Genomic DNA, 26,514 nt, shown 5'->3' with positions numbered 1-26,514 from the left:
CCAGCCACTTATCCCCAGGGAAGTAAATTCTTTCTACAATCAGAAACTTGTGTGAGTAGTAGACTACGAAGTCTCCCCACAGCAGCCCGGAGAGTGCCATCTGTCCAAGCATCTGACGATAGTGCTTGTGGTTCCTGTTTAGCCAGTATACACCTGCAGTGTCCGTGTATTTTGCGGTGTCCGTGCACTTTGCCCAAAGTATGCGCATTTGCAGCATGCCTCCTCAGGCATGCTACAAAGTTTACTGCTCCTGCCGTTGTCTGTAAATTCTATCTTCTTCACTTCCTGTTTTCCCCTGGTGTACGAGGCAAGTGCTGGCTCCTGTCCCGCCTTCTCTGCCCACCGTTGAGTCTTGGTCTCGGCGACTCTGGTGCGGTTGTTTTCCATTTGTTGTTCTGGAGCTGAGTAGAGGAGAGGGCTGCTTATGCGATACCTGAGGGCCAGCTGGCATGTCCGTCGCACCTACCTAGTCGAGAGGCATTTGAGGTGGATGTATTTGAAGACTTGTCTTACCCACTGCCCTTCCTGCATTTGGCAGAGGCATTGTTTGAAGCCCAGCTTGACCTGGGCCTCTCTAGCATCAAAGCTGGACCACCCCATGTCCCCCTGCACTGTGTCGTTAGGTGTTCTTCGGCTGGCTCCCGGTGCCGCCCATCCCACTTCTCTCTGGCGCACTTCTAGGCACTTAGTGTGCGGGACAACAGGCACAGAACTCCATTTCCAAAGGTGAGACCGGGCTTTGCCATCATCTTTCACTCCGCCTTGGAAGTCTCAAAAAGGTTGTCACCCCAGAAGGCTCTGGCGGTCAATATTTCCTTGGACCTCCTGCTGTTAGCCTGGAGCCTGGTCTCATGGTGAACAACCCGAGTGGACGGCCCGGCGCCAGGAGGAACGACGGTGGTAGAGCGAGCCCACAAAACCCCAGACTGTGGTAACCGAAGTAACACTGCATGGGAAAACTATGAATCTGTGTCGCCAATGGGGTGTAGCGACTGAGGCCGAAGTGACGAGCAAGCAGCTGCGGTCGAACAACACTTTTAGTATATCAACACATGTTTATAGAGACAACAACGCTAGCGATACACACAGTACAAGGTTGACAGACTTAATACAGAAACCAAAACTATGGCACAGCAGTCTTCATCCAAATTGTCCTCTGATCTGGTTCCACGCATCCCAGTCCTGTAGCAGAAAAAATAGCATACATGGGGAACTCAAAGAGAACTGCAAAATGTATGACTCCTTAAATAGAAGAGCTTGTACTCTTGCCTCATATATATGTAGTAGATCAGCTGTCATTGTTATATAGTTCCCTTTTGCTGCTACCAGATTCACCTGTATGGGCGCAGTTAAATTCAGATTCGAATCACATTTTACCCATAATTATTTTAGCAGCCTTGAACACAGTGCTTTGCAGAGACTGACTAGTTCTTTAAGCGGTGGAGATGCGTTCCCAAGGCTTCTAGCAGATCCAAGCTGATCCGCTAGAGCCACTGGCTCTGCATGTCACCGACCATAAAGCAGCAATAATGAAGTCGAAACGCTACCTGGAGCTTGGCACTACCTATGAGCAATACAAAAAAATCAGCACCATCAGCAGTACCTATGAACAATAAAATCAGTATCATCAGCACCACCAGAGCTTCGCTCCAATCAACATCATTCACCACGTGGAGATGCGGCCACTTTTTTTTAGGACTATTGACCTTCAACACTTACCAAACTTAGTTGTATATTACCATCTTTTTTTTTATTTTTTGCATTGGGAGATTGAAATATAGTTTAGGGAATAAATTCAAATTGACAAATTTTAGTGGTGGGCGTTTTTCTGGGTTTATTCGAAAACACAGAGTCCTAGTATACTCAGGCATTCAGTTCACTGCTATCAGACATCAAACTTCCTGATCATTATCCAATTCAACTAAAAGCAAAAAAACAAAAAAAAACCCAGTAATTTTCAAGTTACTTGAAACCCTTAAAGGTTGAGCATTAAGCCGCTTGCAATGATTTCATATTGCGAATAATTTAAAAATTTTCAAGATTTTGCATCATGACCCTTTACCTAAAGCAGAAATGTGCCAAGTGTTCGTCAGATACACAAGAAAAAAAAAAAAAACCCCAAAAACTACGCAAACATGTCTCATCTGGTCAAATTGCTCGATCACAGTGCTTGCACGGAACCTACTGTCTCATGGAAGCAGTTCACCAAATGACAAGGCCTAAAACCCCTCCCATTCTTGATACCGTTACCTCCGTTCGAAATTGGGATGCCGATTCAAACACCTTTGCCCTAATCTCCAAAATGACAAACTTTACTGAAACTAAAACAAACAAACATTAAAAGTGATATTGTCACGGGTGGTGACCAATAAACAAGAAATAAACAGGAATAACTAAACGTTTAATGGGGCGAACTTGTGCCAAAAATAAAAGGGTACAGAAGATAATAAGAGAGCGTCGCGGGCGTCGAAGTCGGCGTAACAGCAGAGTCGAACGCTGGGGCGAAAACTGACTCCAGCTTGCCACACGGAGCCGCTTTTGTACACGCGTGGGCTTCTGGAGCATTCGGCGTATAAGGTTCGGCGCGTAGAACATTCCAATCTCGAATCAGCAAGACGGTTCACGAATTTATTAGAATACTAGTCTGCAGGAATAAACAAAAAGATGGGCCGCTCCCAGGAATTGAACCCTGGCCCTTCGCGTGGGAGGCAAGCGCGATAACCGTTAGGCCACGGCCGCTTTGACTACTTGGCACGCGGCAATATGCTGAAATGCATGAGAAAAAAAAAAGGGAAAAGTGCCCGAAATTTAGGCACAATACGAAAACGGACAAATACGACACCAATCCGCAGAAAAGTTCAGAAGTCCGTGGCGAGGCTGCTGCCGAATACCTTGAGGAGGTCCTGGAGGTCCTGTGTGAGTAGACTACGAAGTCCCCCCACAGCAGCCCGGAGAGTGCCATCTGTCCAAGTACCGTATTTACTCGATTGTAACGCGACCGCGATTGTAACGCAAGGGGTGACTTTTCACTGCTTCTAGCAAGAAAAAATAAATCGCGAATGTAACGCGAAAGGCAACTTGTAATGCGTCCGGCCAAAAAAAAAAAAAAAAAAAGAAAAAGAAAGGCCAAATAAAAATTACCGAAGTAGCGTGACAGTGGCACATGCATGAAAAATTGCATTTATTTTTCATGTGTTGGCTAGAAGCAATCACCTGCCTCAAGACGTTGTGTCCTTGCTAGTCGTCATCGGACGATTTCTCGGAATCCGAGTCCTCCTTCGCACTCTCATCCTCCCAGAGAATGTCATCTTCCGTGCCATCGAGGGCATTTGAAAGTGAACACTTTTTGAAGGCGCGAACTACCATGCTGTGTGGGAGGTCGTACCAAGCGGCAGACACCCACTCGGCAATGACCGAAGCGCTCGGTCGTTTGATTCTTTCTGAGGGTGTCAGGGTTTGATCTTCCCAGATCCAATCGTTGTACAGCTTGCGGATTCTGTCCTTAAACGGTTTGTTTAGGCACACATTGAGCGGTTGCAGAATCGAGGTCATTCGGCCGGGAATGACAGCAAGGTGTGTTTCAGTCTCTGCCAACTTCTTCTTGACCTCGGAGGTGAGGTGTCCGCGGAACGAATCCAGCACGAAGATTGAAGACGGGTGTAGAAGAGCACCTGGTCGACCGGCACCACACTGTGTTAATCCAGTCAAGAACTAAGGAAGCTTCCATCCATCCCTTCTCCTGACAACGGACAATGATGTTCCTAGGGAACGTTTTCTTTGGAATAGTCTTCCGGCAAAAAATGATGTAAGGGGGCAGCTTGCGGCCATCTGCCAAGCATGCCAGCATTACTGTTATTCTGTTCTTTTCATTCCCAGTTGTCCTAATGCATACTTCTGGGGCACCAACGCTGTTCACAGTTCTTGACACAGGCATATCGAGATACACAGGAGTCTGATCTGCGTTGCCAATATGCCCCAATGGCATGTTTGAAGAACGGCGCAAATCCATCACAAAGCGCTGAAATTCCATTAGTTTTCCTTCAAAGTCCTGCGGCAACTTTTGCCGGATGGAGGTGGTCCGGCGGAGGGAAAACCCGTTCCTCCGCATAAACCTCTGCGCCCATCCACGTGACGCTTTGAACTCCGTTCGCGGGATGCCCATCTGCCTAGCAACATCACTCGCTTTGAACTGTATCAGTTCAACGCTGACGGCCATGAGGCGGTTGCGCTGTTCTATGACGTAATCAGCAACACGCTACTCCCATTCCAAGTAACGGCCGTGGCGAGGCCCACGGAAACCTTTTCGGCCCGGCGCGCACATGAAAAGGTGCTCCCGCTGGAGCCGCCATCCGCGAATGGTCGACTCATTTACGTCTAGGTTTCGGGCAGCGGCTGAATTGCCGATGTGTTCGGCACGCCTCTTGAAGCGGGCGTCGTACTGTGCCCGACACGCTGCCATTGTAAGGGCAGCCAAAGGGAGATGAAACACGAGGCAGCCAAAGTCGCTGATGCCACCACACACGACAAACGCAACGTGCACTCCGTCAGAGAAAAAAAAGGAGGGAAAAAAAAAGAATGAGTTATTGGCTTGCAGTGGATCCGAATGGTTTTTGGTCGGCACATGTTGCCAACATAGGTCGCGGGGCGCCCAAATCTGGCGCCTTCAATTAGGTCTGGGCGTATCATTGCAATTTTTAGATAACTTTAATTTCGGTATTCGATTGTAACGCGAGGGTTGACTTTAGGCAGCCATAATCTGGAGAAAAACTCGCGTTACAATCGAGTAAATACGGTATCTGACGGTAATGCTTATGGTTCCTGTTCAGCCGGACTTTGATATGACGAACGGCACCTGCGGTGCCGTTCGTCATATCAAAGTTCCACACCGTATTGAAACAAACAGTCTTTCTGGGTGTACGGGCACTTCACCACTACAACTGCATGAGGAGTTGGTTCAATTGGATCCCAGAGATTTCTCTGTCGAGATGGCACGAGCCATGGGCATTCCGGGTGAACAAGGATGCCGTAGGGGAAGTTCTGCACGTCGTGTCCAAGGGCACGCAAGCAACTCCCATAGCATGACACAGCAACAGGCTCGTACTTGGTGCCATGCCTATTGAAAGAAAAGAGGCATGCAAGGGTCACAAACCAGCTGCTACGAAAGGATCTGAAAAAAGGTTAGAGTATTGGACACAAACACCACAATGAATACACTACATACCGACGAACTTTAATCGTGTTCACTGGTCAGGCACGGTCATTTCACCACTGCCACTTTGTTGGGAGATGCATAGCAACTGTGTTCAAACTGACTTTCGTGAGTTCATTTATAGTTCATTATTACAAAAATATTCAGTTCACTGCTATCAGACATCGAACTTCCTGATCATTATCCAATTCAACTAAAAGCAAAAAAACAAACAAAAAAAAAACAGTCATTTTCAAGTTACTTGAAACCCTTAAAGGGGCACTCAAGTGGATTCTGAGATCGTCTATTTATGATCATAACTCAATCTGCGGGCTCTAAGCATCCTAGAAATCCCAAAATTACATTCAAGGGCGGCCGATTTCCCTATTAAAAATCCAATCAAAGATCGCTGTTCTGCGTCTAGGCGCACGCCGTCAGGGGCGCTGTCGGACGGGAAGGCAGCAGGGAAGGGCGTGCGCCATCCAATCACGAGTGACGGCTTCCCGGCGGATTGATCCTTCGAACCGGCGGAGTGATCTTCCGAATGTGCGCGTATTTGATGGATTCTCGTTGGGACTCATTTCGGGTCTTGCGTCGTGCGGAGATGGACCTGCCAAATCTAACACCGTTGGAGGTGGAAATTCTTCGGCGGACGGCAGATATCAGCTCAATCTCCTACGATGCCACTCCTACGCGCGACGCCGATGCCTCGAACGCGACGGACTCGGACGACAGTTCGCAATGCTCAATGTCGACACCGGAGGAAGACGACGAAACCGACGACGCAACCCAGCGGCTTGGGAACACCAACTGGTAGGTGATGAGCTGTTTATTATACCTCTCATATGTATAGCTGATGCCGGTTTTCTGTTTTAAGGTGCCAATGCAGTTGCTGCGTGCCGATGGAAACCGTCGCAGAGTGTGTCTGCTGCCGTGACTACCCGGCCGCCGTTCGCAAGCAGCAGGGCCGGCAGAGCTGCGTGACAAGCCACCCGGATTTCGAGGGGCTGTGCCTCGATCCGGGTGTGCTACAGCTGGCCTTGTTGAACATGCGCCACTATGGTGAAAGAAACATGGGAGCAACCTCGAACGAGTGAGTAGAACTTCGTGTTACCGGTCGCGAAACTTGCTGTTCTGCCTCGGCTCCCGTTTTTCTTGCGTACGCATTGAAGCGGCGTGATAGCTTTGAATAGAAATCATCATTAGCGTTCAACTGCTTTTGAATGTTTTTCGCTTTGCGTGTCTGCTTTTTTCTTGTTTGCCGTGCGTTTTTGGTTCCATGCCCATGCCTCCCAAGCCGCGGGCCAAGGATAAGGACGGGTAGCTTTATGACAGCGTCTATTCTCTCGGCAGCTGGGAGAATAATTTTTCGAAATTCTACCGACGATCGCCTCCCATTGGTTGTCTGAAATCATACAACTGCCGGTAGAATGCTGATTTTCTTGTTCTTCCAACATCTCATGGAAACACGTTTCATGGACAACTTTTCCTGGACACGTATTGTCGACGCTGACGTTTCATCGACACTCGTTACGCGAATTGCACGCTGTAGGGACACTTCATCGTGCATGTATCCCTCGGGCCAGTGTTAAACCCCCCCTCTTCGCCTCCGCTTTCCCTTGGCAACAGTCAATGGTCCAATGGGAGTCAACTGCCGGTTGAATTTCGGGGAAATTATTCTTCTGGCTGCCGCGAGAATAGATGTTACGTGGCTTTATAGACTGACATGGAGTCAGAGTTGGACTACTGTCTCTCGTCGGTTCTTGAGGCTGCTCAAGTAGTCAGACATTGCAAGGAAAACGTAGTCAACTATTCAAACGCAAAAAAATACAAGGGGAGTCACACAGACGCCGGCAACATCGCATTTCAATGGTTTGTTTATGGGCAAAGGCGAGCTTCTTGCCCACACTCCATTGCGCATGCGCGGCGCCGGTGGCGTCTGCTAGGGGCACTCCAGTTTGTTTATAAACATGAGTTGGTGTATAGTTAGTTGTGCCGATCATTTGTTTGTTTGCAAATATATCACATGCACAGCGAAAGGAAACATAAAAGAGAACCATAATATATGATGGTTTTTCCGGGGAAACAATCACAAGAGAGGTGTAGATTTCAGAGTAGCGAACATTGCTTATTACATCTGATTAGTCTGGTCATTGCCTCAGGTGTATGGCTGGTGGGTGTTCCTTACATTCAATAAATGTGGACATTGTTTCAGGCGCTTCCGGTTCGCTGCCTATAGGCAGTGTGTGCTTTGGCTGTGGCGGAGACTTGGACAGAAGAACAGGCGACCACTGCCCTCCTGCATGGTCAAGGCGATTAGAGGTCACTTTGCCAGCGACACCTACTCCGGGTTTCGGTACCCCTCCCTTTAAAAAAATAAAAGCGCTAAACAATGCATTGCCCAGCAGTCGTTCTTCGCCCAAATGTAATGTTAGGCGTTAGAGCCAGATGACAACTTATTTTTGTCCAGTTCAATGTCATTATCGATTTTCATGTTTCAGCGAGAACATTGGCAGTTTTCATTGGCTGCCATCTTCTTGGCGCCTTTGAGCACTTACTGCTATACTCCGTGTCACCTAACAACCGACTGCCGTGGATGCTACGAGCCATTGAGGCGAATCCAAGGCACTTTGAGGGTTTCCCATAATCTTTGAGAAAAGCACGTTTTTTCAAGATAATTTTTTTTACCGACTTGACGGATTTTGTGAATAACACATTTTTGGAACAACGCCACTAGATACAGACGAAGGGAAAGACTGGAGAACACGAGCATGGACAGATTGTTTTCATGTAAAGCCTAGCCAAGTGCTGTGTTCTCGGAGCCAAATTGGCTAGGAAGACTCGAACACTAATTAGTAATTCTTGCTCTTATTCCTGCAATGCACATACAAGTTACCCAGTAAAAAGGCATCTTTACTTGACATTCTTTTCAGCTAAAATTGGATCTTTTGCTAACACACAAAGGGGAGAGGTGGGGATGTAGCCAAGTGTTGAGTGTGCATGTGTTGGCGTTTGCAACTGTTGCAGATGCCACTGTGTTTAACTGCACTTTCAGCATGCTCCTTGGAGCTTGGATAATTATGCAAAAGGTCGTGATAAAACAACCCACAGCATCAATTAGCAAGGTGTGTCAATATAATAGGTTGCTTTGTGAACAAGTCAATGATTGAAAGGAGACAGTGTTGCAGATGGGTGGGGGGGGGAAACCGTGGTGTAGACTGGAAACTGTTTTTCCCTTTCCAAGTATGAATGGTGTTGAGGTTAGGTGTCTTTGTGCTGTCATGCACAGTTGCCCAAATTTAATTTTTACAGTTCCAGTCTACCTCCTGGATGAAAACCCCATTTATTAGAAACTAACGGGAGAGCTGCTTTGCCAAGGCGCAGCCTCTTCAGGATGTCAGCGTGGCAGCACATGAAAAGAAAAGTCAATACTGTATTACGTTTGGGGGACATGGAAAAATGTGATGACAGTGAGTGTTTCTAAACTTGTTTTGGTGCATTAGAATACAACGGTCAGACCAATTAACGGCGACAAAAAGATAGCACAAAGAACGCGCAACAATGAAGCAGCCAAGCCCATGCTGCCATTGGGAGAGTACAAAAGCCTATGGTCGCATGCAGGAAGTGATCAAACGTAGCAAAGAGCAGACGAATTTGTGAGCCATATTGCTTATAGTGCTTGGGGTTTCAGTACCGCAATTAGGAAAACATTGACAGCATACTAAGCTTGTGAATTTAGACTAGGATCCCTTGTAAAGAGCTGCATAAAATTGCAAGAGTTTACTGGTCACTACTTTCTTTGTGTTATTGATGAAACAATGCAGTAATTAGTGCCATGTAGGGCAAAATTATCAGGGTCACGATGATCTGCACTGTTTTAACCTATTTGCAAATAGTACATAATAAAGAAAAAGCTGCAGCACTGGCTTTTTCTGTTATGGTTCACGGTATCAAAGTTCCCCTGGCAGGTTTGGCACATCTGACTACATGGCAGCTCCCAGAACTTGAGCCTTCGTGTTGCTTTATCGGCTGGTCGATGATCCTGGAATCGAAACTTCATTATCACAATGGATTTCATCATCTTTGACAAGTTACTGCAGTTACAACTGCCGTTCTCATTACTGCAGGTCGGGCTCTCGTAACAGGATAAGGAGCGGGTCTGCAAGATCCCCCCTTCCGTGCGTGTTCGCTTGGCCGAGGCAGGTGTCCTGCGAAACGAAACGTGTTATCTCAGCCTGGAACTTGGCTTCACCTGGCAGGTGAAGGGGCCTTGGAAACTTACCATCGAGTGCACGGGTGACAGGAGGGATTTGAGGAGGTCCCTCACGGGGTAACCTGGCCGAACCGGGACCTCTTTTCCTCCACGAGTTCCCTTTTGGAAGGCCTTGTAAAGGCGGCATTCATGGGTGCCGGAAAGATGCGCTTCTTGGCTATTGCTGCCTCATCGAGGGACGTGCACTGCTCGTTGCTGGCCATCGCCTCCTGGACTAGCTTTCCAACGTACTCTGAAATTGAAGCATATGCATGATAACATTCCGAACCGCTCGGAGCAAAGCTTCAGCCTGGATTTGGAGCCACACTTACCATACGTTGGATCCGTTCTCTTTTCTCGTGCTGTGGCATGTCCCTTCCGTGCCTTCGATGTGTTAACCATGCCCCCTAACGCCCGCTTAGCCGAGGCAGGTGTCCTGCAAAAGGAAACGTGTTGTCTCAGCCTGGAACTTGGCTTCACCTGGCAGGTGAAGGGGCCTTGGAAACTTACCATCGAGTGCACGGGTGACAGGAGGGATTTGAGGAGGTCCCTCACGGGTAACCTGGCCGAACCGGGACCTCTTTTCCTCCACGAGTTCCCTTTTGGAAGGCCTTGTAAAGGCGGCATTCATGGATGCCGGAAAGATGCGCTTCTTGGCTATTGCTGCCTCATCGAGGGACGTGCACTGCTCGTTGCTGGCCATCGCCTCCTGGACTAGCTTTCCAACGTACTCTGAAATTGAAGCATATGCATGATAACATTCCAAACCGCACGGAGCAAAGCTTCAGCCTGGATTTGGAGCCACACTTACCATACGTTGGATCTGTTCTCTTTTCTCGTGCTGTGGCATGTCCCTTCCGTGCCTTCGATGTGTTAACCATGCCCCCTAACGCCCGCTTGGCCGAGGCAGGTGTCCCGCAAAAGGAAACGTGTTGTCTCAGCCTGGAACTTGGCTTCACCTGGCAGGTGAAGGGGCCTTGGAAACTTACCATCGAGTGCACGGGTGACAGGAGGGGTTTGAGGAGGTCCCTCACGGGGTAACCTGGCCGAACCGGGACCTCTTTTCCTCCACGAGTTCCCTTTTGGAAGGCCTTGTAAAGGCGGCATTCATGGGTGCCGGAAAGATGCGCTTCTTGGCTATTGCTGCCTCATCGAGGGACGTGCACTGCTCGTTGCTGGCCATCGCCTCCTGGACTAGCTTTCCAACGTACTCTGAAATTGAAGCATATGCATGATAACATTCCAAACCGCACGGAGCAAAGCTTCAGCCTGGATTTGGAGCCACACTTACCATACGTTGGATCCGTTCTCTTTTCTCGTGCTGTGGCATGTCCCTTCCGTGCCTTCGATGTGTTAACCATGCCCCCTAACGCCCGCTTGGCCGAGGCAGGTGTCCTGCAAAAGGAAACGTGTTGTCTCAGCCTGGAACTTGGCTTCACCTGGCAGGTGAAGGGGCCTTGGAAACTTACCATCGAGTGCACGGGTGACAGGAGGGATTTGAGGAGGTCCCTCACGGGTAACCTGGCCGAACCGGGACCTCTTTTTCTCCACGAGTTCCCTTTTGGAAGGCCTTGTAAAGGCGGCATTCATGGGTGCCGGAAAGATGCGCTTCTTGGCTATTGCTGCCTCATCGAGGGACGTGCACTGCTCGCTGCTGGCCATCGCCTCCTGGACTAGCTTTCCAACGTACTCTGAAATTGAAGCATATGCATGATAACATTCCAAACCGCACGGAGCAAAGCTTCAGCCTGGATTTGGAGCCACACTTACCATACGTTGGATCCGTTCTCTTTTCTCGTGCTGTGGCATGTCCCTTCCGTGCCTTCGATGTGTTAACCATGCCCCCTAACGCCCGCTTGGCCGAGGCAGGTGTCCTGCAAAAGGAAACGTGTTGTCTCAGCCTGGAACTTGGCTTCACCTGGCAGGTGAAGGGGCCTTGGAAACTTACCATTGAGTGCACAGGTGACAGGAGGGATTTGAGGAGGTCCCTCACGGGGTAACCTGGCCGAACCGGGACCTCTTTTCCTCCACGAGTTCCCTTTTGGAAGGCCTTGTAAAGGCGGCATTCATGGGTGCCGGAAAGATGCGCTTCTTGGCTATTGCTGCCTCATCGAGGGACGTGCACTGCTCGTTGCTGGCCATCGCCTCCTGGACTAGCTTTCCAACGTACTCTGAAATTGAATCATATGCATGATAACATTCCGAACCGCTCGGAGCAAAGCTTCAGCCTGGATTTGGAGCCACACTTACCATACGTTGGATCCGTTCTCTTTTCTCGTGCTGTGGCATGTCCCTTCCGTGCCTTCGATGTGTTAACCATGCCCCCTAACGCCCGCTTAGCCGAGGCAGGTGTCCTGCAAAAGGAAACGTGTTGTCTCAGCCTGGAACTTGGCTTCACCTGGCAGGTGAAGGGGCCTTGGAAACTTACCATCGAGTGCACGGGTGACAGGAGGGATTTGAGGAGGTCCCTCACGGGTAACCTGGCCGAACCGGGACCTCTTTTCCTCCACGAGTTCCCTTTTGGAAGGCCTTGTAAAGGCGGCATTCATGGGTGCCGGAAAGATGCGCTTCTTGGCTATTGCTGCCTCATCGAGGGACGTGCACTGCTCGTTGCTGGCCATCGCCTCCTGGACTAGCTTTCCAACGTACTCTGAAATTGAAGCATATGCATGATAACATTCCAAACTGCACGGAGCAAAGCTTCAGCCTGGATTTGGAGCCACACTTACCATACGTTGGATCCGTTCTCTTTTCTCGTGCTGTGGCATGTCCCTTCCGTGCCTTCGATGTGTTAACCATGCCCCCTAACGCCCGCTTGGCCGAGGCAGGTGTCCTGCAAAAGGAAACGTGTTGTCTCAGCCTGGAACTTGGCTTCACCTGGCAGGTGAAGGGGCCTTGGAAACTTACCATCGAGTGCACGGGTGACAGGAGGGATTTGAGGAGGTCCCTCACGGGGTAACCTGGCCGAACCGGGACCTCTTTTTCTCCACGAGTTCCCTTTTGGAAGGCCTTGTAAAGGCGGCATTCATGGGTGCCGGAAAGATGCGCTTCTTGGCTATTGCTGCCTCATCGAGGGACGTGCACTGCTCGCTGCTGGCCATCGCCTCCTGGACTAGCTTTCCAACGTACTCTGAAATTGAAGCATATGCATGATAACATTCCAAACCGCACGGAGCAAAGCTTCAGCCTGGATTTGGAGCCACACTTACCATACGTTGGATCCGTTCTCTTTTCTCGTGCTGTGGCATGTCCCTTCCGTGCCTTTGATATGTTAACCATGCCCCCTAACGCCCGCTTGGCCGAGGCAGGTGTCCTGCAAAAGGAAACGTGTTGTCTCAGCCTGGAACTTGGCTTCACCTGGCAGGTGAAGGGGCCTTGGAAACTTACCATTGAGTGCACGGGTGACAGGAGGGATTTGAGGAGGTCCCTCACGGGGTAACCTGGCCGAACCGGGACCTCTTTTCCTCCATGAGTTCCCTTTTGGAAGGCCTTGTAAAGGCGGCATTCATGGGTGCCGGAAAGATGCGCTTCTTGGCTATTGCTGCCTCATCGAGGGACGTGCACTGCTCGTTGCTGGCCATCGCCTCCTGGACTAGCTTTCCAACGTACTCTGAAATTGAAGCATATGCATGATAACATTCCAAACCGCACGGAGCAAAGCTTCAGCCTGGATTTGGAGGCACACTTACCATACGTTGGATCCGTTCTCTTTTCTCGTGCTGTGGCATGTCCCTTCCGTGCCTTCGATGTGTTAACCATGCCCCCTAACGCCCGCTTGGCCGAGGCAGGTGTCCTGCAAAAGGAAACGTGTTGTCTCAGCCTGGAACTTGGCTTCACCTGGCAGGTGAAGGGGCCTTGGAAACTTACCATCGAGTGCACGGGTGACAGGAGGGATTTGAGGAGGTCCCTCACGGGGTAACCTGGCCGAACCGGGACCTCTTTTCCTCCACGAGTTCCCTTTTGGAAGGCCTTGTAAAGGCGGCATTCATGGGTGCCGGAAAGATGCGCTTCTTGGCTATTGCTGCCTCATCGAGGGACGTGCACTGCTCGTTGCTGGCCATCGCCTCCTGGACTAGCTTTCCAACGTACTCTGAAATTGAAGCATATGCATGATAACATTCCAAACCGCACGGAGCAAAGCTTCAGCCTGGATTTGGAGCCACACTTACCATACGGTGGATCCGTTCTCTTTTCTCGTGCTGTGGCATGTCCCTTCCGTGCCTTCGATGTGTTAACCATGCCCCCTAACGCCCGCTTGGCCGAGGCAGGTGTCCTGCAAAAGGAAACGTGCTGTCTCAGCCTGGAACTTGGCTTCACCTGGCAGGTGAAGGGGCCTTGGAAACTTACCATTGAGTGCACGGGTGACAGGAGGGATTTGAGGAGGTCCCTTACGGGGTAACTTGGCCGAACCGGGACCTCCTTGCCTCCACGAGTTCCCTTTTGGAAGGCCTCGTGAAGGCGGCATTCATGGGTGCCGGAAAGATGCGTTTTTTGGCTATTGCTGCCTCATCAAGGGACGTGCACTGCTCATTGCTGGCCATCACCTCCCGGACTAGCTTTCCAACGTACTCTGAAATTGAAGCATATGCATGATAACATTCCAATATGCAGTTAGCAAAGCTTCTGCCTGGATTAGGAGCCACACTTACCATAAGTTGGATCCGTTTTCTTTTCACGTGCTGTGGCGTGTCCCTTCCGTGCCTTTGATGTGGTCACCGTGAAACGTGGATCGCCCTGTTGCGTCACAGCTTGGCAGCGGTCCGAGTTTTCGTTGTAATGCAAGATTGCAAGTCGTGTCCTGCAGGATGGTGATATTTCAGTGAAGATGAAATGTGCCACCAAGAAGCACTGTACATTTCGGCCTATAAGCAGCCCACCCCGCATCATTGAATGGTTTTACAAAAATGTTTGTATATAAATCGCAGCCTGGTAGAAGTCCCCCCTTAGATTTTTGTACTTGCGCCAAAACTGCATTGATAAGCCTGAACATACACATTATGATAGAGATATATGTGCAAGCGGCAGTCAGTTGCAGTACTCCTTATAACAAATTGAAAAGGACACATAACCCCTGTGCTGAATATTTTTTCTTGGAAAAAGAAACACGCAATGTTGTAAAACCAAAGGATTTTGAAAAGGACCAATCTCGAAAAGTTTTGCCATTGTGCAAAACAATGGCAAACCAACTCTTTGGTAATTCGGATGCTGTTATGTTTTGTAAATTAGGACCTTATCAACTTCTTGGTAATTCAGATGCTGTAATGTTTTGTAAATTTAGACCCCGTTAATATGGGTACCAGAGTTTTCCGAGAAATATTTGAGATGTGGTCAACTGACAATTTTTCTGGGAGGGGGGGGGGGGTGGGGGCATGTTTGATTTGTGTAATAACCTTTGGTCCTTTTTCACCAATGCAGCAATTTTTTTTGTTGATTTTTTTTGTTTTTTTGCTGAGATTTGTATTTATGCCTTGTGCAATGGCCGCCTCACAAATATGATGATGGGGGGTATTGTGTATTTGATTAATCGGTGACATCTCGTCCAGCGTTGGTAAAATATTGAGGTGTATGATACATCATAGAGAAGGGCGGTCTGCTCGACGGGCGGGCAGCGTAACCACTGCTACCCACTGTAAGGAGAACCCTGATTGGATACCCTACTATATAGACAGTATTTTCTGGTATGAATTGGGCAATTACTTGCATTTGTCATTATTATGGAAAACTCTCACCATGAACGATTTTTGGGGGGTATGGGCATGCGAATATCAACGAGACATCACTGCACCTGACTTCCAGACAAAATGTATTTCTGTAATTACCTTGCAAGCATGCCAGCCGGAGAAAATGCCTGGGACTTTGGGGCGAAATTTATGAGGACGCTGTGGAACGCCTCAAGGGCGTACGTCTGGCCATGGGGAGACATCTGGCCGACGTCCTTCAGGAGCCGCTTGTCCCCAGTGATTTTTTTTAGGTGGTCATAGGCCTGGGAGTCTGCAGATAGGACATGGTTTAGAATGAGCACCCTCAGTTGGGAGAACAAAAACCTACTAGGATCCATCCACTTTCTTGTGCTGTCTTGTATCTCGTTGTGCAGACACCTGGGATAGCTCCCGCCATGGCCCGTGTGTTCGTTGATGGCATGGTTCTGGAGACTGAGCCACACGTCAACGGTCAGTTTCCTGTCGCCCGCCCCAGCCTTGGCCGAATAGTAGAGGTGGTTGGTGGTCGCCTGCACCCACATTTGAAGTTCTTGGCAGCCGGCTCGTTTGCTTGCTGCCGCCATCTTTTTCTTCACACCTAAAAATTAAAAAGCAATTTAATGAAATCCTGCAGCAGCTTCACTAGAAAATGTCACCTACATAAATAGGCTTTGACAATTGCTTACTTTTGGAGATGTGCCAAATGTCGAAGTAGTGGGCAATTCCGGGCTCCTGGGTCTCCATGTGCTTCCGTATGGCAGGGTGGCGATCAGTCCCCAAGGATCGGATGTGGATACCTGTGCCATTGAATTTCGTAGTACAAAATAATTGTTGAGTATACAATGTAGAACAGTATGGAATCACTATGAATGTCGAAGAAAATATGAACATACATTTCTCCTTCAAAAATTCCAGCTGCTTGATGAGGCCTTCCTTTTCCATGTTGACACTGGCCATTGCTCGCTCTGACTAAGAACAGAAGTGAGACACAAATCATTTGAATTGCGCATGACAGTGAAGTCACCAAATTATACTAAATTATAAAAGTGTACATAAAGAATCATAAAACCGTTGTGATTGTTTTACTACATGAACACTCACCTCTCCTAGCTGGACCTGCACAGAGTGGAGAATCTTGTTGATCTGTTGGACGTGAGCCGAGTATGTGAGGTACTTTGCAGAAAACCCAGGAGAATCGAACCGTCCATCGGCAGTAATGTCAACTTCTTGACTGTCCAGCTGACTGATCAGCTCATCTTGTTCTTGTAGCCATATCTATTCATGGAAATTAATGTTGCATGAGAAATTGTAAAAATGCGCTGACATAATTTATTATTTCCGAGTATGCATAGAGAAAAATAAAATTAATTAGTTCACTTGCCCATAGTATGTGACGGACAAAATTTTTTTCTTTTCCGCTGCACCACAAAAAAAAAATGTTAGGGGTTTTTTTAACCCTGGGGCTACATTTGGGGACTATGGGCACCACAAGAAGACTTGAAATGGGTTAATTAGTCAGCTAATAAAGAAACATTCTAATTAACTTATTTAGGTTTTATTTTTGAGGGCATAATGTATTTGGAAAATTGATGCTCTACATCAGAGTACACCCGTGACATACATTTTCACTACAAATTTGTAGTGGTTGTTATGGTAAAACAAAAGTCGCTCTTATGCAGTACTTCAAAACTAAGCGGGCAAAGAGTGCCCATGATAACAATCTCTCCACCGCCTACCGGCCCTGGAAGTGAACATGGTTGCCATGGCAGACTCACACATCCGCACTGCAGGGTACACAGGTGATATTTTCCCTCTTAGTTTCGGTTTGAAGTGTGTGCAAGGACTTTTGTCGCCCCCAGAACCCATAAATATAAACAATAAACGTTTGTTTGAGTGTTTTAGTCAAGTAACTTACTAACCCATTTCACTTCATTTATGGTGGCGTCCATGGCCCCCACTTTAGCCCCAGGGTAAAAAGAATGCTAGTTCTCTTTTTTATAATTTGGTGCATCTAGAAACAAACACCTTCTATAGAATTATGAATCCAGAGGCTCGCTCAGAAATCAGCTTGAAAAATTTGTTTCTTCACGCAATGAGCTCGAATTACTACCAAAGCCGTTTTTAGTGGCGAATTTTACATATAGAAATTTCAAGACATAGCTCTCTTCCTGTGAAGAGTAAGAAACACATTCTTTACATTTAGTGCAAAAGCCGTCAACCAAATTCCCTGACAGTGGTGCTTGTGGCGGCATTTCCTTATTGGTGCAGCAAGCAGATGACACAAGCATATGCTTCCCGGATCTATCATGCGACGATGTATAAGCACAAGCCTCTGCCCACTTGTCAGCACTGAAAATGTAGAGAATGTTTGTTGAATGTTTCACAGGAAGGATGCTACACCTGGTAATGGGCTTTATATGGGAGTAAAAAAATACTATAATGTAGTTCCTTCAGAATGTTCCTCACCTTGTCCACTGCAGGGAACAGGAGGGCGTTCTGGTAGGTGTTGTACATCTGATCGCTCATCACCTCGACGTTCATGTGGCGGAGCATCCGAAGTGTGTTCGTCACTTGGGCTCCAGAGAAGAGCAGATGGCTTGTCAACAGAATGTTTCCTGCGCCTCTTCCATTGATGATGGGTTGGCTGCTCCACTTCCGCACGTGCTCGAGAGGGCAGATGCTGACCACTGTGATGAGCGTACCCTGGCTTGTGATGTCATTTTGGCAGGGTCTTGAGCACTCCTGGCATGTCCTGAAGAGTTCTCGCAGGCAGCTCTCAAAGACCAGGAACTGGCGTTCTTTTTCTGGTGCTGGTGGACTTGACGCAGTTTGTCCGTCACTGGAATGGGATTATGTAAAGCGTTTTTCACAAATTCTAGGCATACATGCGCATAGCTTACCTCTCGAAACCTTCGGCAGAGCGGGAAGGAGAGTATGTTGCATCAGACTCTGCCACGCTGCTGTGAGCAGGAGACACACAGTCGTGTGGCACCTCAATGCTGCAGGAGGGGGAGGCAGCGTCGAAAGGGTTCAACTGCAGCGGTTCCTCCATGACCAGAGAAGCTGCCACCCTTCCGGTGATGTTCATTTCGGCAGTGCAGTCCCGCAAGATAGTTCCTGTCTCGCAAGATGCGGACAGTCCAGCTGCTGAGACTTGGGCCTGCAAATAGCACGTTTATACCCCAATGTTTTTCACAATGCTTGAAAGATGCAATTTGGGCTATCGATAGTTTCTAACAGTGCCACGAGCACAGCAAGCATCGAAGGCACTATGCATTCCAGCAATTTTATGACTCGTGCATTGTTTACACTGCTTAGACTATTCTGAATGCAACAAAAAACTGACACTGAATAGAAATGTCCCTGCATTTATATCTGCTTTGTACATGTGTAATTTAAGTCGTTACTTGATTAGGTAAAATTCCGAGCAAGTGCCCACTCAAAATTTGGAGATAATCACGTAAAACTTGGAAATGGGCACTTATTAGGTCCACAATATCTAAGGATATGCCATTTCTGTACTTTCCAGATGTTGCAAAAATGAGGGAAGAGTGCCTGTTGTAGAATGGGCAGATGTTTGGTATTTTACAGTAACTGAATATCTTGTGGCAACCTCCGATACAGTATTGCAAGCAGGGCATCTGGCCGCCGCCATCTCTTTTGGTTCAAGTAAGCACTTGCAATTGCAAGCCTGCAAAACCCGCTTTCATGTGCAGCGCATGTAGTTACGAGTATGGGGCACCGAACTCGGACACTATGCTTGCATTTGTGTGTAGTCTGCTGCAACATAAGGTCTTCAGGGGAGGGTTTGCACGCAGAAAGCAAACCTTCACCTTCACAGAAGAGGCACGTGTCCCCTGGTATAACTAACTATGGTGTGCCTGACATGTCACATATACACACCATCATCCTTGCAGATTCTTTTTCATTTAGTTACCTTGAGGATCCGTTTCCGGGTATTACACAAGGCAGGGTACGAAGACACTGTTTAAACACATAAGAAAAAATCCAGTCGATAACTGGGGTAATAACGCAATTTTGATAAATAAAAACAAATTGTGCCTGCCTATTTTTACGGGCCCTTGAAGCATCTCTGACTAACAAAATCGGTTCTGTTCTCACTATCTTGAGAACTTCTTGCACATATTATGCTTCCACACAAGTGCCCATTCATAGTCGTAATTTTGTCAAGTGCACAACTTGAACTTGGTAGCTGGCTGCATGAGTCCTTCATGAAAACCCGCACGGCAGGCACAGGGCATCTCATTTAGATGATCGGTTTTCACATTCGCTAGTTCCACCGTTCTTTGGCTGCGCATGCAAATTTCAAGCTCATGAGACAATAAAGTGTGTTCGAAGTTATAAAGCTGAAGCAAGAAGCGTGACAAGAAAAAATAAAAAAAAATAAAAAAAGGCTGATCACATGCTTGAAATTGATGCGACGGTTGTTAGTGAAAGCGGAGAACCGTCCATTTCGGTCTGCATACATAAACTATGCATAGCAGGACATTATGTTGCTTGAATCAAACGGGTTCACTACTCCCGAAATTACAGTGAGTGTGCAGGCGAGCTGTTGGATGTTGACCATGTAGAAAATAACCCAAGACTGTGATAAAGGATAGGAACTTTTATAATAAAAAGGGCAGGAGAAGAATCGTGAAATAATTAGGCTTTGGTGGACAGCAGCTCGTAGATAAATTCAGTATTTTAATTTTTTTTTTCATCCAGATAGCGGTATGTTCTCAAACTTTAGAATTCTGTGACCACCACTATACTCTGTTTCACCTTGTGTTGTACCGCAGGAAAGGCTACAAGCACGAGCTCCTTGCTCTAGGGAACATCTCGGTGGCACAAGCTCTCGTGCACTAAGGGCAGCTGCCAACCCTGTGAGCTCGCGCTTCTAGCCTTTGCTGCGGTACAACATAAGGTGAAACGGAGTATAGCGTCACATTCTCAGCGGTATTCAGCTTTTTACGATCCGTAGTTAATTTACGCGAGCCGAAAAGCACGGTTTTCTCGTCTTCCCAACATCCTCACTTCCGAACGCACAGAAAAAAAACTTCCCCACGCCCCCCCCCCCCCCCAAAAAAAAGAACAAACAAACAACGTTTTTTCTTTTTTTTTTTAGGGGGGGGGGAGGAGGGGGGGTTGGGGTTGGGGGGTGGGGTGGTTTGGTTAAATAAACTACGCACCGCAGAAAGCTCGAACTCCCTGATGCGACGCTGGCGATTAGGATAGAGTGCGAAAGATTGAGAAACCTACGTTACCTGAATCAGAAGACAATTTGGAAACAAAAATTTATTTGTGAGCCGACATCCACCTAAGCGTAATATCTTCAAAACAATATATGACATTATGGACGCTTGTGGGATTTATATCAATAAGGGACACTTGTCTGCAAGAAATACAAGATCGTCTTCTTTCTTCTACAGGCGCGCAAAATGGCATCTATTGTTTTGAAGACGTTAGACTTAGGGCTAACATCGGCCCATAAAGAACTTTATTTGGAATTATTTTCTGATTCGGGTAACGTCGTGTTTTCAACCTTTCGCGTTCTGTCTTGACTGCCAGCGTCACATTCTCATGGAGTTCCAGCTTTATGGGATGCATAGTTTACTTACCCAGGTCGAAAGGTGCGATTATATCTTTCATCGGAAACTCCCGGTATATGCCACGCGGACTGCTGCACAATGCAAGGCTCATGAATCTTTGACAAGACACTCACCAGGACTCTCTGGCGCTTTTTCGGGGGCTCCTTGGTCCTGCCGGCGACGGGAAGCAGAAGTGTCGGCAGAGCTGTGCATCAAAGGCGTTTGCAGTCACCGCTGGAAAATGCAGACGTCTCGAAATGCTCGGCACAGAAACGGGGAGTCCGGTTCAAGTCCTCGGTGTCGTCATCTCGCCCGGCGACACGTAACCATTCGTGCCTTCGTGGATCCTTCTCCGGCAGAGCGAAAAACCGGAGACCTTTTCGAATATTTTTTACCTTCCGATTCGGGCACAACTTTACCACACAAACGTTCGGCATCACACGGAAGCGAAGACGAATAAACGTTTCAACACGTGGATGTCGATCGATTCGGTGAACCTTGCTTTGAGAACGGGAAGTGGGGGGCTCGGGAAAAAGATCCTCTTCCTTATCGTTCTCGCGGCGAGATAAGCTGCGAGCCACGCGCTTTCTACGACGGAGCCGCGTCGCCGCGTGGGCACATCACTCCCGCGTAACAAGGCGAGGAGAAAACGTAGTTCGCTCTTTTTCAAACAATTATAGCTGTATTACGTCACCTACAGCCAAAGATTTGACGTTGTTGTCAAAATATAATGTGCATGTGCCTAAAAAGAGCAATAATAATAACTTTAGCAATCTTTTCGCAGTTCGCTATTTCTATTGGTCGAATTCTATGAAGGTGGTGGAGACACGGGATGGACCCCGCAAGAGGATATAGTGCCTGTGTATTTCTATTGCTGTGAGTTTACTAGGGCGCCTTGCCATTTAGAACTGGTCATTTTTATTGACTGAAGCCCAACAAACAATATGCTTCCAAAAACAAGCTTCTCCAAAAAGCACTTGAGTGCCCCTTTAAAGGTTGAGCACTAAGCTGCTTGCAATGATTTCATAATGCGAATAACTTAAAAATTTTCAAGATTTTGCATCGTGACCCTTTAACTAAAGCAGAAACGTGTCGAGTGTTTGTCAGATACTCTAGAAAAAAAAACCCAAAAAACTAAGCAAACGTGTCTCATCTGGTCAAATTGCTCGATCACAGTGCTTGCACGCAACCTACTGTCTCATGGAAGCAGTTCACCAAATGACAAGTCCTAAAACCCTTCCCATTTTTGATACCGTGACCTCCGTTCGAAATCGGGATGCAGATTCAAACACCTTTGCCCTAATCTCTAAAATGACAAACTTTATTGAAACTAAATCAAACAAACATTAAAAGTGATATGCTGAAATACATGAGAGAAAAAAAAAAAAGGGGAAAGTGCCTGAAATTTAGGTGCAATACGAAAACGGACAAATACGACACCAATCCGCAGAAAAGTTCAGAAGTCCGTGGCGAGGCTGCTGCCGAATACCTTGAGGAGGTCCTGGAGGTCCTGTGTGAGTAGACTACGAAGTCCCCCCACAGCAGCCCGGAGAGTGCCATCTGTCCAAGTATCTGATGGTAATGCTTATGGTTCCTGTTCAGCCGGTATACACCTGCGGTGCCGTTCGTCATATAAAAGTTCCACACTGTATTGAAACAAACAGTCTTTCTGGGTGTACGGGCACTTCACCACTACAACTGCATGAGGAGTTGGTTCAATTGGATCCCAGAGATTTCTCTGCCGAGATGGCACGAGCCATGGGCATTCCGGGTGAACAAGGATGCCGTAGGGGAAGTTCTGCACGTCGTGTCCAAGGGCACGCAAGCAACTCTCGTAGCATGACACAGCAACAGGCTGGTACTTGATGCCATGCCTATTGAAAGAAAAGAGGCATGCAAGGGTCACAAACCAGCTGCTACGAAAGGATCTGAAAAAAGGTTAGAGTATTGGACACAAACACCACAATGAATACACTACATACCGACGAACTTTAATCGTGTTCACTGGTCAGGCACGGTCATTTCACCACTGCCACTTTGTTGGGAGATGCATAGCAACTGTGTTCAAACTGACTTTCGTGAGTTCATTTATAGTTCATTATTACAAAAATATTCAGTTCACTGCTATCAGACATCGAACTTCCTGATCATTATCCAATTCAACTAAAAGCAAAAAAAAAACAAAAAAAAAGTCATTTTCAAGTTACTTGAAACCCTTAAAGGTTGAGCACTAAGGTGCTTGCAATGATTTCATATTGCGAATAACTTAAAAATTTTCAAGATTTTGCATCATGACCCTTTAACTAAAGCAGAAACGTGTCGAGTGTTTGTCAGATACTCTAGAAAAAAAGAAACCAAAAAACTATGCAAACGTGTCTCATCTGGTCAAATTGCTCGATCAGAGTCCTTGCACGCAACCTACTGTCTCATGGAAGCAGTTCACCAAATGACAAGTCCTAAAACCCTTCCCATTCTTGATACCGTGACCTCCGTTCGAAATCGGGATGCAGATTCAAACACCTTTGCCCTAATTTCTAAAATGAAAAACTTTATTGAAACTAAAACAAACAAACATTAAAAGTGATATGCTGAAATACATGAGAAAAAAAAAGGGGAAAGTGCCCGAAATTTAGGTGCAATACGAAAACGGACAAATACGACACCAATCCGCAGAAAAGTTCAGAAGTCCGTGGCGAGGCTGCTGCCGAATACCTTGAGGAGGTCCTGGAGGTCCTGTGTGAGTAGACTACGAAGTCCCCCCACAGCAGCCCGGAGAGTGCCATCTGTCCAAGTATCTGATGGTAATGCTTATGGTTCCTGTTCAGCCGGTATACACCTGCGGTGCCGTTCGTCATATAAAAGTTCCACACTGTATTGAAACAAACAGTCTTTCTGGGTGTACGGGCACTTCACCACTACAACTGCATGAGGAGTTGGTTCAATTGGATCCCAGAGATTTCTCTGTCGAGATGGCACGAGCCATGGGCATTCCGGGTCAACAAGGATGCCGCAGGGGAAGTTCTGCACGTCGTGTCCAAGGGCACGCAAGCAACTCCCGTAGCATGACACAGCAACAGGCTCGTACTTGATGCCATGCCTAATGAAAGAAAAGAGGCATGCAAGGGTCAGAAACCAGCTGCTACGAAAGGATCTGAAAAAAGGTTAGAGTATTGGACACAAACACCACATTGAATACACTACATACCGACGGACTTTAATCGTGTTCACTGGTCAGGCACGGTCATTTCACCACTGCCACTTTGTTGGGAGATGCATAGCAACTGTGTTCAAACTGACTTTCGTGAGTTCATTTATAGTTCATTATTACTGAAATATTCAGTTCACTGCTATCAGACATCAAACTTGCTGATCATTATCCAATTCAACTAAAAGCAAAAAAAAAAACAGTAATTTTCAAGTTACTTGAAACCCTTAACCCTTTACTGCACAACTTTTTATTTTTTCACAATTTTATTCCAGCAGAAGTAGAATACCACAGTTATCACAATACTATCACTAAAATAAATTTCAAAGTTTCGAAAAAATTTATATCGAAAAAAGATAGGTATGTTGCATATTTGCAACAAGATGGAAATAACGAAATATTTATAGCCGAATGCTAAAAATTTGTGAACCAGAGCCAAACTTGTATTTACAGACATCAGTGAGAGATGTGGCCTCATTTGCTTGTGTGATACAAAAGAAAGCAGTTATTCTTGCTTGTTGAGCACAGGTGAGTGCCACACTTAGAGCAGTAGCTCATACAAATGCCCTTGCATCCAGGAAACTTGCAACGCTGTCGCTTCTGACTCCAAAGCACCCAGTGGCCAACCTGAGCATAGAAGTATGAACAGTGAGGTTTGTAACACAGATTAATTCGCCAGTGATAATACCTGATCAATCCTGACATCTTGAGGTGGACACGGTGCTGAAGGACCCCAGTCGAAAATTCTCATTAGATTCCAATTACAATTTCCAATTGGTACCAGTTAGGTTTTCGGACAACCAATAGGTCACTGTAATGGGAACCAACGGGAACCATTTGAAACCCATTAAGTTTCCAACTGGAAAATTTTTTCCAACTGGTGAGACCCATTGGCCAGTGTACTTCCAATTGGAACCCACTAAAACCGATTGGTTCCAATTAAAACCAGTTAGAATTCCAATTGGATCTAATGATAATTTTTAGCTGGGACCTCTTGTCTTCTTCAGCTGGATGCCTTGCTCCACGGACTCATTGCTGGGCCTTCCCCTTTTCTTCAGTTGATTTTTTCCTGCTTTGCAGAGTGACGTGGCGAGGTCCACCTTGAACTCTGCTAATGGCATGAGCTTTCGTGTTGGTTGATCGGAAGTAGTCTCGGCATTCCTCCTGTACAGCAGCCAGGCATTTACAGCCGTCAAGTCGAGAATATGAAGAAAAATACGAAAGTACCATTTCTTCGATCGGAGATGGGCGCGGTAGAGGGAGATCAGAGAGTCTAAGAGATCCACTCCTCCCATGTGCTTGTTATAAGCGCCTATCACCGACGGACACGGTATGTCGCGCCTCTCCTTTTCTTTTTGGCTCCACCTTGGCGCAGTTAGGACAGGCTCTGCCCCAACAAAGGTGGACAGCAAGGTGACGGCTCTGTTGTCTTGCCACCTTGTACACGACAGCTGAATGCCATCCAGGGTAGCTACCTTCTCTTCAAAGCTTCCCCTTCCTTTCTGTTTCATTTCCTTGTCAGATGGCATGCTGATACCCGTTACTCGGTTGATCCGGACTGTACCAATGCAGTGCACGGTTTCTTTTTCCAGGTACACCTGAAGGGTTGGACAGTTGAAGTAGTTATCGAAATACACTTTGTGGTGGACTCCTCTTGGGATTAACCTGCACAATCGAACAACAATGTTCCCGCTTGCTCCACAGTCAGGCTCTCCTGCACGTCTTGGGGCAGAGTTTTCTTGTCCCGTGTACAGTTCTAGCTTGTACGAGAAGCCACTTACTCCTGAGAGAACAAATACTTTGTACCCCCATTTTTTTGGTTTCTGGGGACAGTACTGTTTCAGTGCACTTGCGCCTTTGAAAGGTATAATCTGTTCATCCACAGACAAGTGCTCTTCAAGCGGTATCAGCGACAACTGTTCATTTACAGCATCGACGAGCGGTCGTATCTTTGCAAGCCGGTCTCTATCAGGATCATCTCTTGGGCCGAGAGAGCTGTTGTCCACAAAGTGAAGGTTGTGCTTCAACTGTTCGAAGCGTGTCACCGTGAGGTGGTCAGCTACTTGGCTTACTTTGGTAGCTTCACTCCAGTACCACCTAGTGTTCTTCAGCTGAATTATAGACATCCACATGCAGGTGCCTAGAAAAACTTCAATCTCCTCGGCACTGGTGCAGAGGGGCTTACTGGCATCCTTCTGGACTGAGTACAAATTGCTCTCATTTGCAATAAGCGAAATAAGAGCGCCTGGAAAGACGAACTTGAAGTATTGGAAAGGTGTTTCCAACTCTGAAACTTCCTGCGGAAGCTCATTTTGTCCAGTGAACTTCACTGTTTCAGGATCCCGCATCAGGCTTGCATTCTTCCAGATAATTCTTTTCTTAGATTGAGTTGATGACTGATCAGCTGGTTGGCTTGCGGGAGCTTCCTCTTCGTCAGAGCTTGTACTCGCCTCGCTTGAACTGGCACTACATTTTGCAGGGGGTTGGACATCTGGGGTACAAAAAATAACAGCGTCTCGTACAACTCATACAATGAGCAGTAAAATAAATAATTTGGAGAGAAATTCTACATTGTATAG

General features: G+C 47.2%; 2 protein-coding genes and 2 long non-coding RNA genes across 4 annotated transcripts; all 4 read right to left on the bottom strand.

The window, feature by feature from the left end:
• Nucleotides 1–9,315: 9,315 nt before the first annotated feature.
• On the bottom strand, nucleotides 9,316–9,828 carry LOC115319109. The gene is made up of 3 exons (XR_005715698.3): nucleotides 9,773–9,828; nucleotides 9,471–9,693; nucleotides 9,316–9,396 (listed from the first exon to the last, which is right to left on the bottom strand). It is a non-coding gene; the product is annotated as an uncharacterized LOC115319109 (long non-coding RNA).
• A 3,113-nt stretch (nucleotides 9,829–12,941) lies between these two features.
• On the bottom strand, nucleotides 12,942–13,523 carry LOC115317874. The gene is made up of 3 exons (XR_003918128.4): nucleotides 13,308–13,523; nucleotides 13,130–13,233; nucleotides 12,942–13,050 (listed from the first exon to the last, which is right to left on the bottom strand). It is a non-coding gene; the product is annotated as an uncharacterized LOC115317874 (long non-coding RNA).
• A 1,732-nt stretch (nucleotides 13,524–15,255) lies between these two features.
• LOC115319105 lies at nucleotides 15,256–18,227 on the bottom strand. The gene is made up of 6 exons (XM_042289611.1): nucleotides 18,040–18,227; nucleotides 17,606–17,978; nucleotides 16,241–16,414; nucleotides 16,033–16,108; nucleotides 15,826–15,936; nucleotides 15,256–15,737 (listed from the first exon to the last, which is right to left on the bottom strand). Exons 1-6 carry the CDS (start codon nucleotides 18,225–18,227, stop codon nucleotides 15,256–15,258), a joined length of 1,404 nt encoding a protein of 467 aa, XP_042145545.1.
• A 6,688-nt stretch (nucleotides 18,228–24,915) lies between these two features.
• Nucleotides 24,916–26,283, bottom strand: LOC120841139 (piggyBac transposable element-derived protein 3-like). Its single transcript, XM_040211972.1, has one exon. It carries the CDS (start codon nucleotides 26,281–26,283, stop codon nucleotides 24,916–24,918), a length of 1,368 nt encoding a protein of 455 aa, XP_040067906.1.
• Between the last annotated feature and the right edge of the window lie 231 nt (nucleotides 26,284–26,514).

Source organism: Ixodes scapularis, unplaced genomic scaffold, assembly GCF_016920785.2.
Source record: "Ixodes scapularis isolate PalLabHiFi unplaced genomic scaffold, ASM1692078v2 PGA_scaffold13__105_contigs__length_92229423, whole genome shotgun sequence".
Taxonomy (NCBI): domain Eukaryota; kingdom Metazoa; phylum Arthropoda; class Arachnida; order Ixodida; family Ixodidae; genus Ixodes; species Ixodes scapularis.
The sequence above is the reverse complement of the archived record's forward strand: the minus strand, read 5'-3'. Positions and strand labels throughout refer to the sequence as shown.